The 13197-nt window shown below is 46.5% G+C and overlaps 1 protein-coding gene across 10 annotated transcripts in view; it reads left to right on the forward strand.

Moving 5' to 3' along the window:
* PSPH (phosphoserine phosphatase) overlaps window positions 1-13197 on the forward strand; it is a 42199-nt gene that overhangs the window by 21821 nt on the left and 7181 nt on the right. For 3 of the 10 annotated variants that reach the window (XM_082714445.1, XM_082714443.1, XM_082714444.1), the window contains exons 2-3: window positions 7011-7142; window positions 7392-7452. Coding sequence is in view for 3 of the 10 variants with exons in the window: in XM_082714441.1 (XP_082570567.1) it covers window positions 7069-7142 (74 nt within the window). In the remaining 7 variants the exon portion in view is untranslated. Of the gene's footprint in view, window positions 1-3702; window positions 3954-7010; window positions 7143-7357; window positions 7453-13197 lie in introns of those variants that run through there. The other 7 variants (XM_082714441.1, XM_082714440.1, XM_082714442.1 and 4 more) reach the window with 6 other exon arrangements.

The following is a 13197-nucleotide window of genomic DNA, read 5'->3' on the forward strand; positions in this document are numbered from 1 at the left end:
TTCTGCATTGATTGAGCTCTTTGGGATGGGTAACTAGAAGTTAAAAAATTGCATGCCTTTATATTCACACTGCAGATAAGGGCCCATTTTTCTGCATCCTTATCAACCTTTTTCATCTTTGTGTATGTGTGAAAAAATTTGTAACTCATTATTTTTTTTTTAAAGATTTTATTTATTTATTTGACAGAGAGAGATCACAGTAGACAGAGAGGCAGGCAGAGAGGGAGAGGGAAGCAGGATCCCTGCTGAGCAGAGAGCCCGATGCGGGACTCATCCCAGGACCCTGAGATCATGACCTGAGCCGAAGGCAGCGGCTTAACCCACTGAGCCACCCAGGCGCCCTTTCTTTGAATTTCTTTACTAGTTTAATTAGTTTTTTTTTGTTTGTTTATTGGCCTTTAGTGAATTGCATATTCATGTTCTTTTCCCATATTTCTACTGGAATTAGTTGTTTCCTTTTCTTTTTTTTTTTTTTAAAGATTTTATTTATTTATTTATTTGACAGAGAGAGAGATCACAAGTAGATGGAGAGGCAGGCAGAGAGAGAGAGAGAGAGAGGGAAGCAGGCTCCCTGCTGAGCAGAGAGCCCGATGCGGGACTCGATCCCAGGACCCTGAGATCATGACCTGAGCCCAAGGCAGCGGCTTAACCTACTGAGCCACCCAGGCACCCCTAGTTGTTTTCTTTTTTAAAGATTTTATTTGCTTATTTGACAGAGAGAGATCACAAGCAGGCAGAGAGGTAGAGAGAGAGGGGGAAGCAGGCTCCCCGCTGAGCAGAGAGCCCAATGTGGGGCTTGATCCCAGGACCCTGGAATCATGACCTGAGCTGAAGGCAGAGGCTTGCTTAACCCACTGAGCCACCCAGGCACCCCTGGAATTAGTTTTTTTTTTTTTTTAAAGTTTCAGAAGCCCCGATTTCTTTCTTTCTTTCCTCTCTCTTTTTTTTTTTTTTTTTTTGAAGATTTTATTTGTTTATTTGACAGAGGTCACAGGTAGACAGAGAGGCAGGCAGAGAGAGAGGGAAGCAGGCTCCCTGCTGATCATGACCTGAACCGAAGGCAGCGGCTTAACTCACTGAGCCACCCAGGTGCCCCTGGAATTAGTTTTTTATTACTTATTTGTAAGTCTTTGTAATCTGTGCTGTTCCTTGGCCTGCCTTTGTCCTATCTGTTCCTTGCTCTTCCTTTGCTCTGTTCTGTCTGACACCTACGGAAAACATATTTCCCCTTAGGTTCCCTGTGTCAGCTGGCTTCTAGGTAGATTTAGCCAGGAGAAACCCTGATGAGAGGAAATGAGAAACCAGGGTGTTTCTCCCCCATGTTTCAGGTGGCAATGTGTGTATTTCCTCTATGGCTCCTGCTTTGCTTGGACAGCCCACTGAGCAACCCAGATGCCCTGAGCATCTTGTGTTCTAATGGAGCACCTCTGGGTGGGGTTCTGGATGAAACCTAGTCCCCAGAAAGACCAGTCCATAATTAGAAGCTTGGAAATTTCAGTCCTGCCCCCATTCTCTTGAGAAGAGAGAAGGGCTGAAAATGGAGTTACTGATCGATCATGCCTCTGAAGACTCCATAAGACCCAAAAGTGTATGGGGTTCAAAGAGCCGCCAGGTTGTAGGACACCCTGAGGTGCTACACCCAGCTTCATGGGGACTGAAGCTCCTACACTTGAGACTCTCCCAGACTTCACCCTGTGTGTATCTCTTTGTTTGGTTGTCCGTCTCTATGCTGTAGTAAGCTGGTAAATGTGTTTCTGAGTTCTGAAAAAGCACATGATCCAGCAAATCAATCAGACCTAAGGAGGGGGTCGCTGGAACCTCTAATCTAGAGCCAGTCACACCATACACATATGTCCATGATATGTCCTGTGAATGAGGCAGACTTCAGAATAATATATACTGGTCTATTCCCATTTTTGAAAGAAGAAAAAACTCTGTGCATGTCAATAGTAATTCTGGTGAGCAATTAATCCTGGGGAGTAAAAGGAATGAAGAATTTACCTTTCTAATTTTTTTGGTTTCATATTGGTTGAGATTAGTTTAAAAATATTTATTAGTTTTGTAATGGTTTATGAATCGATTAAAACTAAATGCTTTAGGAGTAGGGAGCATGAACTACATGAAGGTGGCCAAAAGGTACAAATTTCCAGCTATAAAATAAATACATTATGGGTATGTAATTAAAAAGAGAAAAACTCAGGTTTTTTTCCTCCCAGCAAAACCCAATTCTTTCCTCCTATGTTGACTTTTACTACTTACACAAAACACTTTACTTCTGGTCATGAAATGTGGAAGTTTCACTAGCTGTGTATCCTATTATCCTAAATTTAACTCAATTCTGACACTATCTTCTCAAACATAATATCCCACAGGTTAAGGGCTCAGTCCCACAAGACTGCCCCCATCCACACACACATTTCACACACATTTGTGATTCTTTCATATTATCTGTGACCACCCATTAGCTTCCTCTGGACTTTTTTTTTTTCAGTGCGGTTTGTGTTGTAGAGCACTGCTACCTCATGACCCAAGGGTTAGTACAGATGTGACTATGAGGTAGGTAGAGAGACCATGAGTAGCTGACAGATTTTATTCAGTGCAAATATTTTATTTGAAATCTGTTTCATATTAAGCATCTATGAAATATGAATAATAGCAGGAACTAATTATACTTTCCCACATTATTGTACTTGGGTTTCTTTCCCCCTAGAAATACTCAATTACCGTCTATACTTATATACAAATATTTGGTGTTTAACATCTTTTATTATACTGATGTCTAAATTACGACAAAATATAAACAGGTTCTTAATTAGATTGTTATTTTAGACCCCCTTATTTTACCCTCCCCCATTAGTGGTATCATTTTTTTACCTCATATTTCAGAACATCAAAATTCCACCTCTCCATTCTTCAGATCAGAACCCCCTTTGACACATCTGGGAGAAATTAAACCAGATGTGCCCCAAACCTGCAACCATTTTCTTGCTGAACTTCAAGGGCATGCCTGGCTAAAGAGCAGCAGCACTCTTGTTTCTGGATTGAACTGTGTTTTGAGAGGTTCTGTAGCAAAGAGCAGGGATGTGGTGACCGACTGTCCTGCTCCAGCAATTGCGTCCCCTCTCCCTGAGTGACCACTTGTAGGGAACCTGAACTGTTAGCGCCTGAGGTTTAGGGCGGCACCTCACTGTCCTGCTCCAGCCAGCTGACCCAAAGGTAAATGTTTGGAGGTGCTCACCCCTTATTTATTATAGTCAACTTAAAAGTAGCTCGGCAAGTGACACCTAGAAGAAAATAAGATGACAAGAAAAAAGAAAAGAAAAAGGATCAGACACATTTTGTCATAGCTTTCTGCATTTAAGTTGTTTTGCTTTTGATACTGTATATATTTTTAAGTGATGGTTGATAATATGATAGAAGTAGTTACTGAAATTCTCCTAGAGACCTACATTCCTAGAACAGAAGATCAAACGTGAATTCAAAAAAGACCCCTAGAAGCTTCCGTTAATTGCAGAAAAGGTCCCTAAGGAGCCCAGAAGTCCCTGGCTTTCTCTTACCCTCATTTCTAGTGTGGCGTGCGGGGAGCGCTTCTGCCCCTCCCGCATGAAGTGGAGGAGGGGCGGGCTCAGAGAAGCCCCGCCCAGGGGCGGGGCCGGGAGGCGATGAGGCTGCGGGTCCGCGGCGGAGGGGCGGGCTCAGAGAAGCCCCGCTCAGGGGCGGGGCCAAGCGCTTCTGCCCAACCCCGCAGCGCACCGCCCCGCCGGTGCGGTCGGCGGCTGGGAAAGCCGCCCGGAGGACGCCGCGCTGCCAGCAGACCTCACGGGGCGGCTCGGGGAAGCCTCTTACCCTGCGCAGGCCGCCCCCTCGGAGCTCCGGGCGGAGGGTCGGGGCGCGCCCGCGGCTGCCTGCAGTCGGAAGGGCAGCCCGGCAACCAGGAAGGGCAGCAGCCCCGGGTGAGTCTGGGCGCGTGCCGGGCGCTCCGGTGCCGACTTCAGGTCTCCGAGCCGGGCCTTGTCCGTGGCCGGCGGCGGTCGCGGTCGCGGCGGGGGAAGCGCTCGCGGGGTTTCCAGGCTTTGGCTTCCCGGTGTACTCTGGAGGAGCCCCCCGGTCTTCCCCCGCCGCCGGTTCCCGGGCCGCGGGAATGAATGATGCAATCCTGCACCGGGACGTCGCCGCGGCGAGGTCGGGGGTCGGCGCGCGTCCGGCCGGGCCGTCTTTCCCGGCCGAGCTGGGGTGTCCGCGGAGCACCTGCCGGGCCCGCTGCCGCCCGCGACCGCCGCGAGGCAGGGACTGAGTCCTCTTCGTGAGAGAAGCTTGGCGGCGTCTGCTTCACGGGCGCCGCGCGCCGGCGTCTGCTTCACGGCGTCCGCTTCACGGCGTCTGCCCGTCCGGGGCTGGACTGACCCGTGCGGGCGAGAGGGTCCGGGGAGGAAGGGGCAAAGTCCAGGATTTCTGAACGGTTTTACCACAGCTGCTGGTGGGTGCTCGGTGTGGTCGCGGGGCCCTCACCGCCGCGGGGGTGACCTCGAGCGGTCGGGACGGTTGAGGTTTTCAGGTAACTGGATGCATGCCAGTGCCCTCTCTAAAGCTGATGTTTTCTGAGGTAGAATTCGACGCAACAGGACGCACCCATTTTGAGTGTACATTTGGGTGAATTTCTTTTTATTTTTTTTAATTTTTTTTATTTTTTAAAAGATTTTTTAAAATTTATTTGACAGAGATCACAAGTAGGCAGAGAGGCAGGCAGAGAGAGAGAGAGGGAAGCAGACTCCCTGCTGAGCAGGGAGCCCGATGCGGGGCTCGATCCCAGGACCCTGGGATCATGATCTGAGCCGAAGGCAGAGGCTTTAACCCACTGAGCCACCCAGGCGCCCCTGGGTGAATTTCGAGATTATCTACACACTTAAAATCGCCAGCGGATAGAATACTTCCGTCTCCCCTGCAGAGTCCCCAAGGCCTCTTTGCAGCCCGCCGGGCCCTCCTGACCTGATTTTTGTCTGTGTTTTCTGGTGTGTCCTGGAAACGGAATCGTGCTGCATGCGGTCTTTGGGGTCCGCCTTCTCTCACTATCACGTTTTCTGTGGTTATTTTGGCGCGTGGTACTCATTCCTTCCTCTGGGGCGCTGAGTACGGTTCCTGTGGGGATATCCCCCGGTTCTGAGCGCTTATCTGCTGGTGGACTTTCTGGTTGGGGGCTGTCACAAAGAGAGTGCTCTTGGGTCTCTCTTGGGTAAACCTCTGTTTAACTTCATCAGAAACCACTAAAATGTTTTCCAGAATGGTCGTATTATTTCCTATCCCGAGCAGTTCTGCGGTTCCCTGTCCTCACCAATACTTGGTGTGGTCGGTCTTTTTCATCTTAGTCATTCTTCTTTTCAGTTTAGTTTCATATCTTCTTTTCTGGAATGTCTATCCCAGTCTTTTACTCATATTTTAATAAGTTGTGTTATTACTGACTTGTAAGAGTTCTTTATTCTGGATACAAGTTCTTTGTCAAATACGTGTATGGTAAGTATTTTCTCCTATTCTGTAGCTTGTCTTTTCTTTTTCTTTTTTTTCCCCATTATGGTATCTTTTGTTGTTGTTGTTGTTGTTGTTGTTATTGTTGTGGGCAGAGGCAGGGGGGAGAGAGAGAGAGTCTTAAGGAGGCTCTGTGCCTAGTGTGGAGCCTGATGTGGGGCTTGATCTCACCACCCTGAGTCATGGTTCTGAGCTGAGATCAAGAGTCAGATGCTTAACTGACTGCACCAGCCAGGTGCCCCATCATGGTATCTTTTGAAGAGCAAGTGCAAGTTTTTAATCTTGAGGAAGTCCATTCTATCATGCTTTCTTTTTTTTTTCTTTTTTTTTTTTTTTAAAGATTTTTATTTATTTATTTGATAGCGAGAGATCACAAGTAGGCGGAGAGGCAGGCAGAGAGAGAGAGAGAGATGGAAGCAGGCTCCCTGCTGAGCAGAGAGCCCGATGCGGGACTCGATCCCAGGACCCCGAGATCATGACCTGAGCCGAAGGCAGCGGATCAACCCACTGAGCCACCCAGGCGCCCCTATCATGCTTTCTTTTTATTGTTCATGCTTTATTTAAGAAAGTTTTGCCTACCTCAAAGCTGTTATTCTAGCTATCTATTGCTGTTTAACACATTACCCCCAAACTTAGCAGCTTTAAAACAAACATTCATTTTTTCACAGTTTCTGTGGGTTTAAAATTTGGGAGGTCACGTTGGCCACGTCCAGTTTATTTGAATGCTTTATTGGAGATCTGCCTTGCTCATTCACATGGGAGGCAGGATTCAGTTCCTTGAGGGTTGTGGGATCAAGGGCCCCAGTTCCTTTCTGGCTGTTTCCTGGGGGCCTCTTCCAGTTCTGCCACATGGACCTCACCATAGGGCAGCTACCTCCCAGGAAGAGAGGCTGGGCCAAGATGGAAGCCACATTCCTTTTCTTTGCTTGCGTTTTCTTGCCTCATCTTCTTAACTATTTCTATTATCTTTTTTTCTTCTGAGTTTTGGTACTTTTATCTATTTCTACTTACAGTTTTAATTATGAGGATTATAATTCAGAATTGTTGGCTGTGTTCCCTTGATATTGGGCAATGGAACTTTTCGTTGACTGTTCTTGGCATGTTGGCCACTGTGTCTACTCCTTTTGAAGACAGAAGGATCTGTTTTGCAGAGTCTGGGATATACCTGAGTCAGCCCTCTGTCTGCATTTTGTTCTCTCAGTAGATCCTCTCCCCTTTCCCTCTCGTTGGCATTCTGCTAATTGGGTTAGGTGATTTCCTGTCAGACCTGAGGCTTTTGCAGAATAAAGCCAGAGAAAATAATGTGTTTACTCCTCTGCAGTGTGAAAAGGAGGCAGAAGTCAAGCGTTTCGCAAGGGAAGCAGTCTTAGGGAATTTTGCATCTGACCCTTCTTTGTACTAATCCTGCCAGTGGGGAGAGGGAAGCTAGACAGTTTCTCTTTCTTCTCTTGTGTCTGGACCTTGATGTTCGTTTCCTCCTCTCCTTCTAGGCTCTCATCTTGCAGAACTCTCAAGATCTCTTGTAAAGAGATTCATAGTCAGAGCTTTATGCTGCATTTTTATTCAGGAAAGAAGCAGGGAGAGAAGAGTGTTATTTCCCAGGAATCCAGCACTGGAGAAACGTGAGTCTGGTTTGTCTGTTGTTGTTGTCATTTATCATTACCAGTTTCCTCCTCACCTGAATAAAACTGTCTGCTGTCATGTATGTGGGATCCATAAAATCTCAGGTTCTGCGGAACAGCTATACTTTTTTTGAGTCATAAAATACACTATAAATTCATTGACTGGGAACCCTAGGCCTATTTACCAGAGGCTCTTTGATTCTCCTCTGACCCAGAAGCTTCTCAGGCTGCATTTGTGCCTTCTTGCAGTGCTTGGAGGACCTGAAGCCGACTCACCGCTCCTCTGCAAGGTGACATCCATCTAAGCCTGGTAAGGTTTATTCTCTTGGATGTGCTTTTCTCCACAATCTCTGTACCAGCTTGCATTTGTTCTTACACAGGTGAAGGTAAGAGGTTGGTCCTGACAAAGAGTAAGCTGCTGAAGCGATTTTGGATGCCTCTCATGAAATACAGAGATGAAGGAGTTCAAAGAGATTCTGGGTGAAGAGGTTTTTCCCTCTTATCTAAAATCAGACCCCCTAAGCCTGGCCCTGAAGGAAAACTTGCTTTTGTACTTTCGGAGCTGGGGATAAGAAGGGGTCATCCTCAGAGGCTTCTTCACCATTTGGCCCTTTCTTTCCCCCAGACAGACCAGCTGGGCGCCGGGCGGGTGGGAGACCTGTTCTGACCCGCGGAAGGGAGGGGCTCAGTGGTCCGGACTGGGCCTGGGAGCTGCCATGTCAAAGCACCTATCCTTCCACCAGGACTTCTTCTGCCTCCTGTCCTGTCCCCCTGCCAGGGCCATATGTGAGGGATCCAGAGTCCATTCTCTAGCAAGGAGTTTTGTGTATGTGAAATTCTAAGGTTCACAATTTACTTGGAAGCACCTGAACTTACCAGATGTTTTTTTCCCCCTTGTAGACATGAGAATTTTGACTGAATTATGAATGGCTCCTGGTGGAGAGCTGAGAAAAAAGGCAACTGGCAGTAAATAAGGAGGCAGGGCATTTTATGGTGTGGGCTGGGAAGGGCTAGGGGAGGCTCAGGCCGTTTGTTTTGAGTGTGAGCAGGGAGCTGAAACCTGTGTAACCCCTGGTGTGGAGGGCATATCCCCTGATATGAGCATTTTTTTTTTTTTAGATTATTTATTTATTTATTTGACAGAGAGAGAGATCACAAGTAGGCAGAGAGGCAGGCAGAGAGAGAGGAGGAAGCAGGCTCCCTGCTGAGCAGAGAGCCCGATGCGGGACTCGATCCCAGGACCCTGAGATCATGACCTGAGCCGAAGGCAGCAGCTTAACCCACTAAGCCACCCAGGCGCCCTGATATGAGCATTTTGTGGGCAAAGTTAAGGTTCTGTAATCCAGCTCTGTCTCCCAGGGAGCGTGTGGAGAAAGATTCCGCCTTCCCAGTAAATTCAGTGCCATTTTTGTCTCAAGCATCGTATTTTCTCTGCCTTTGGTACCACTATAGTGTACCATGGGAGGTGTCGGCAATTCTGAGTCCTAAGTCAGGACTCGTGTTCATCTGGGGATATGGAAGTCAGCCCTCACTCTACTTAAGGAAATGTGTGTTTCCTTCCATATTTGAGGCTGATGGTCTGGTGGAAGCTATTTGTTTTGTCTGTGGTTGGGGAGAAGCTCAAGCCACTGGCTTTTCAGACATGAACAATAATGATTGGTCTGGTCATCTCAGTGAGACTGCGCCTCTTGGAGATGATGCCCGTTCTGTACTTTCCAGGTCTAAGGCTAGGCGCAGGGGGGCAGTGTGGACTGGCTTTGGGGCTAGGAGTTTTGAGACTTCAGGAGCCCGCCAGTCCTCCTCAGGAGTCTTGCCCATTCTTAGTTAGGTTGTGTTGCCTCATGCATAGTCTTTAGCCTGTCCCATTTATTTCATTTTAGCTCTTCTTAGGTATATTTCATTTTAGCTCTTCTTAGGTAATTTGTCTGCTCCTGGCTTTCCCTCCATTTACATATGACTCATTCTCCATGCTCAGGGGGGTTGCATTGCACTAAGCACTGCTTCTCTGCTGACAGGCCGTCTGTGCTCTTCTGTGCTGGGGTAGCTGTCTTTCCATGTGATGTGAAGTGCGTTGATTCTCTCTGGACCAGTGCCACGTGGGTGGTTACTGAGCCATAGAGAGTGGGATACGAGGCTCCTTGGTATTCCCTGGCTTGGTGGAGATTGGACAATTTATGAAACTTGTTTCTATCCACTGGTCTCCCAAAGAATGTGCAGACTTTCTTCTTTCATTATTAATGAATCATCATCCATCACATTGTCCAGCTAGCAGAACTTTGGTCTGTTTTTTTTTTTTTTTTTTTTTAAGATTTTAGTTATTTAAGAGAGAGAACATGTGGGGAGAGGGGTAGAGTGGGAGAGCAGAGGGGAGCCCAAAATGGGGCTCCATCCCAGGACCCTGGCATCATGACCTGAGCCAAAGGCAGACGCTTAACCGACTGAGCCACCCAGGCACCCTGGTCTGAATTCTTCATGGCAATCTTTGACATTTCCTCAGTCCAGATAGGTTCCTATCCAATGTTTAACCTTATTTAGTTCTGCTTAATTTATCTGCCTCTCAGTTTATCCACATCTTAATTTATGTACCACCTTTTATGTTGTCTGTATGCATTTGAGATCCAAATTTTAGTTTTTTAGCCATCGCTTAGGAGCTGTGTCACCTGGGTCATTTAATTTCCTTATACCTCTGGTCATTAATCTGTGAAATGGACACATTAATATCATTCCTACAGAAAGGCATGGGTCCAGACCTAAATGATGGCTGTGAAGTTTCTTCCAACTTAAGAATTTATGATGTCAATTCTGTTTCATTCATGATAGTCATCATTGCTGGTTAAGGATTTTAATTTTAGGCTAATAGCATTCTAAGTTGGAATAGGTTTTTTTTTTAAAGATATTATTTATTTATTTGACAGAGAGAGGGAGATCACAAATAGGCAGAGCAGCAGGCACAGAGAGAATTGGAAGCAGGCTCCCTGCTGAGCCGAGAACCCCCCATGTGGGGCTTGATCTCAGGACCCCAAGATCATGACCCGGGCCGAAGGCAGAGGCCCAACCCACTGAGCCACCCAGGCGCCCCTAAATTGGAATCGTTTTGTTGAGAACAATAATCTCAGTTCTAAGTTCTCAATAACTTCTTAGATTCAACTCTATTTAATTTATGAAACATTTACTTTATACCTACGGGGTCCTGGAAATAAAGGTGAAAGATATTTCACTCAAGGAGAGGAATGGGAATGATTAATTAATTCTCTGAAGGAGTAGGAAGGAGATAATGTAGTATAAGGCAGGTTATTTAATTATCATCTTGAAGAATAAATAGGAATTTGCCCACTGAGTATGTGGGATTAGGCGATTTCAGGCAGAGAAAATAGCATTTGCAAAAGCATAGAGGATTAAAAAACCAAGACATATTTAAGAAACAAGACATCTTCTGTATATTATGAACATAAGTTGTGTGTGTGAGTGTGTGTGTTTTGTCTTGGGGGAGAAGGTTGGTGAAATAGGATCCAAATCATGGAGGGCATAAATTAATTGAATAACAGAGATATTATGGTTAATTAATATGCTAATGATGGGGAATGGTTTAGCAAGGGCATCATTAGGTCTGCTATGATTAAGTACTTTTTTTTTTTTAAAGGTTTTATTTATTTATTTGACAGACAGAGAGAGAGATTACAAGCAGGCAGATAGGCAGGTAGAGAGGGGGAAGCAAGTTCCCCTCTGAGCAGAGAGCCCGATATGGGCGGGGCTTGATCCTAGGACCCTGAGATCATGACCTGAGCCAAAGGCAGAGGCTTAACCTACTGGGCAACCCAGGAGCCCCTTGATTTTGATTAGACTTTAAAGATAGAACCAACATAGTTTCCTGAATGATTGGATAGGAATTTTGGACATGGGCCATCAAGGGAGAGAATGGATTTTTATTTTTTAAGAAATTAATTGGACTAGAATCTTGGGGGTAAACAGGATCCTAAAGGTTCCATTTACCTTTAGGTAAATTGAAGAATGGCAGTTTTGGTGGGACAAGAAGATCAGGAGTTCAGTTTTAGGCTTGTATTTGGGGTGTTTCCCAGACATATGAGTCAGGTCAGGAAGGTGGTTGGAGTTGAGAGTTTGGGAGAGAGGACTGGGCTCCAGGTACACATCTGGGAGTTCCCATCCCAGAGACGACATTTCAAGCCATGAGCCCGGATGAATTCCATCGGGGAGTGAGTATGGTTGGAGAAGACCGATGGGGGGCTGGGGACTGTGGGCATTACAACATTAAGAGAATGGAAGAGAAGCAACCTGCAAAGGAGCTCAGTCTGTTTAACGGAAACTAAATTCACATTGAGGCTGATGTTAGTTTAGAGTTTAATACTCTATTATCTTACTGGATTCACGGACTGTCTTCTCTTTCCCCCTTGTCAGTGGGTCTCCAGTGAAACTCCAATTTCCCATTAAGAGCCCTCTTTTATAAGGGTTCCAAACAGGGGTCTGCAGTTTTTCTGTCAAAGGCCAGATAGTAAATATTTTAGGCTTTGCAGGCCTTACAGTCTCTGCTGCAGTGGCCCACCTGCTGTGTTATGTGAAAGCAGCTGTGGACATGTAAGCCAGTGAACATGGCTGTGTTCTTCTGAAACTTTAATTATGGACACTGAATTTTTTTTTTTAAAGATTTTATTTATTTATCAGAGGGGGAGAGAGCGAGCACAGGCAGACAGAATGGCAGGCAGAGGCAGAGAGATAAGCAGGCTCCCTGCTGAGCAAGGAGCCCGATGTGGGACTCGATCCCAGGACACTGGGATCATGACCTGAGCCGAAGGCAGCTGCTTAACCAACCACTCAGGCGTCCCATGGACACTGAATTTTGAAACCCATGCAATTTCTGTGTGTCGCAAAGTTTTATTCTATTTTTTTTTTTTCAATTATTTAAAACATAGACATGCCTGGGGCTGGGGCTCAGTGGGTTAAGTGTCCCGCTCTTCATCGCAGCTCAGGTCTTGATCTCGGCGTTGTGAATTCAAGCCCAGTGTTGGGCTCCGTGCTGGTGTGGAGACTACTTGAAAAACAATAAAAAAAGCAAAACCAAAAACAACTTGCTCTTACTTTACAGACTGTACAAAAACAGGCTGATTTGGCCTACCGGCTATAGTTTGCCTCCCCCTGGCATAAAAGTGTTAAAAATATAAAACGTTTCTGCCCCCAGGTCAGCTTTGCCCTGGACCCTTCTGCCAGGTGCACTGCAGCTCTTTGGGGTTTGTTTTCAGCAGTGTCTGTTCTAAATACAGATTATTTGCATCATCTGTGTAGCCTCATATGGGACATATTTGATGAGAGACGGGTTTGGGGAACCTTTAGGATCCCATTTACCCCCAAGATTCTGGTCCAGTGATTTTCTTAAAAAATAAAAACCCACGACATCCCTTTCGAAACTGTCCTCCATTGCTTCTGCAGCTCTGTGGTCTCTCAGTCTCTTCCTGTGAGTCTCAACCTCCTTTTCCTTTCCAGGCTCCTGATCTGATCCTTTCTGCTCCTGAGAGCTCTGTCCTCAGACCCCCTCTTTCCCCCTCTCTCTACTCTCTGGTGACTTCCGTCAGGCCATACCCTCTGTATGGCTGACTGACAAATGTGCTGTTCCGCTCTGAACTCTCTTCTGTGGCAAAAAGCCTTTCAGGATTTTCCACTACCTAGATGTTAAAATCCAAACCCGTCAGCCTGGCCCAGAGCCCCGCTTGGTGCCCTGCCCGGCAGCTGGACTCCAGTGGGCAGTTTCCAGAATGTCAGCCATCATTCTTGTTCCTTGCCTTGGGCCCTGCTCTTCTCTTTGCTGTCATTATCCTCTCTTCTAGCCTCCATCTCCCTGCCCCCTACTCCCAGCACCCACCAAACTGATGCCCTGCCCTTGGAGAACCCACTCAGGCTACTTACCCTTCAAGATTTGGGTTGAGTTTCTGTCCCCTTGGAAGCCCTGTCTCATAGGCAAGCTCAATCATCTTCTCTGTGTGCCTGTAGTATCTTTAGTATCTTATGCACATTTCCACTTCAGCGCTTGCCTTTCTGCAGTCATTGT

Source organism: Mustela nivalis, assembly GCF_964662115.1.
Source record: "Mustela nivalis genome assembly, chromosome: 19".
Lineage (NCBI taxonomy): Eukaryota > Metazoa > Chordata > Mammalia > Carnivora > Mustelidae > Mustela > Mustela nivalis.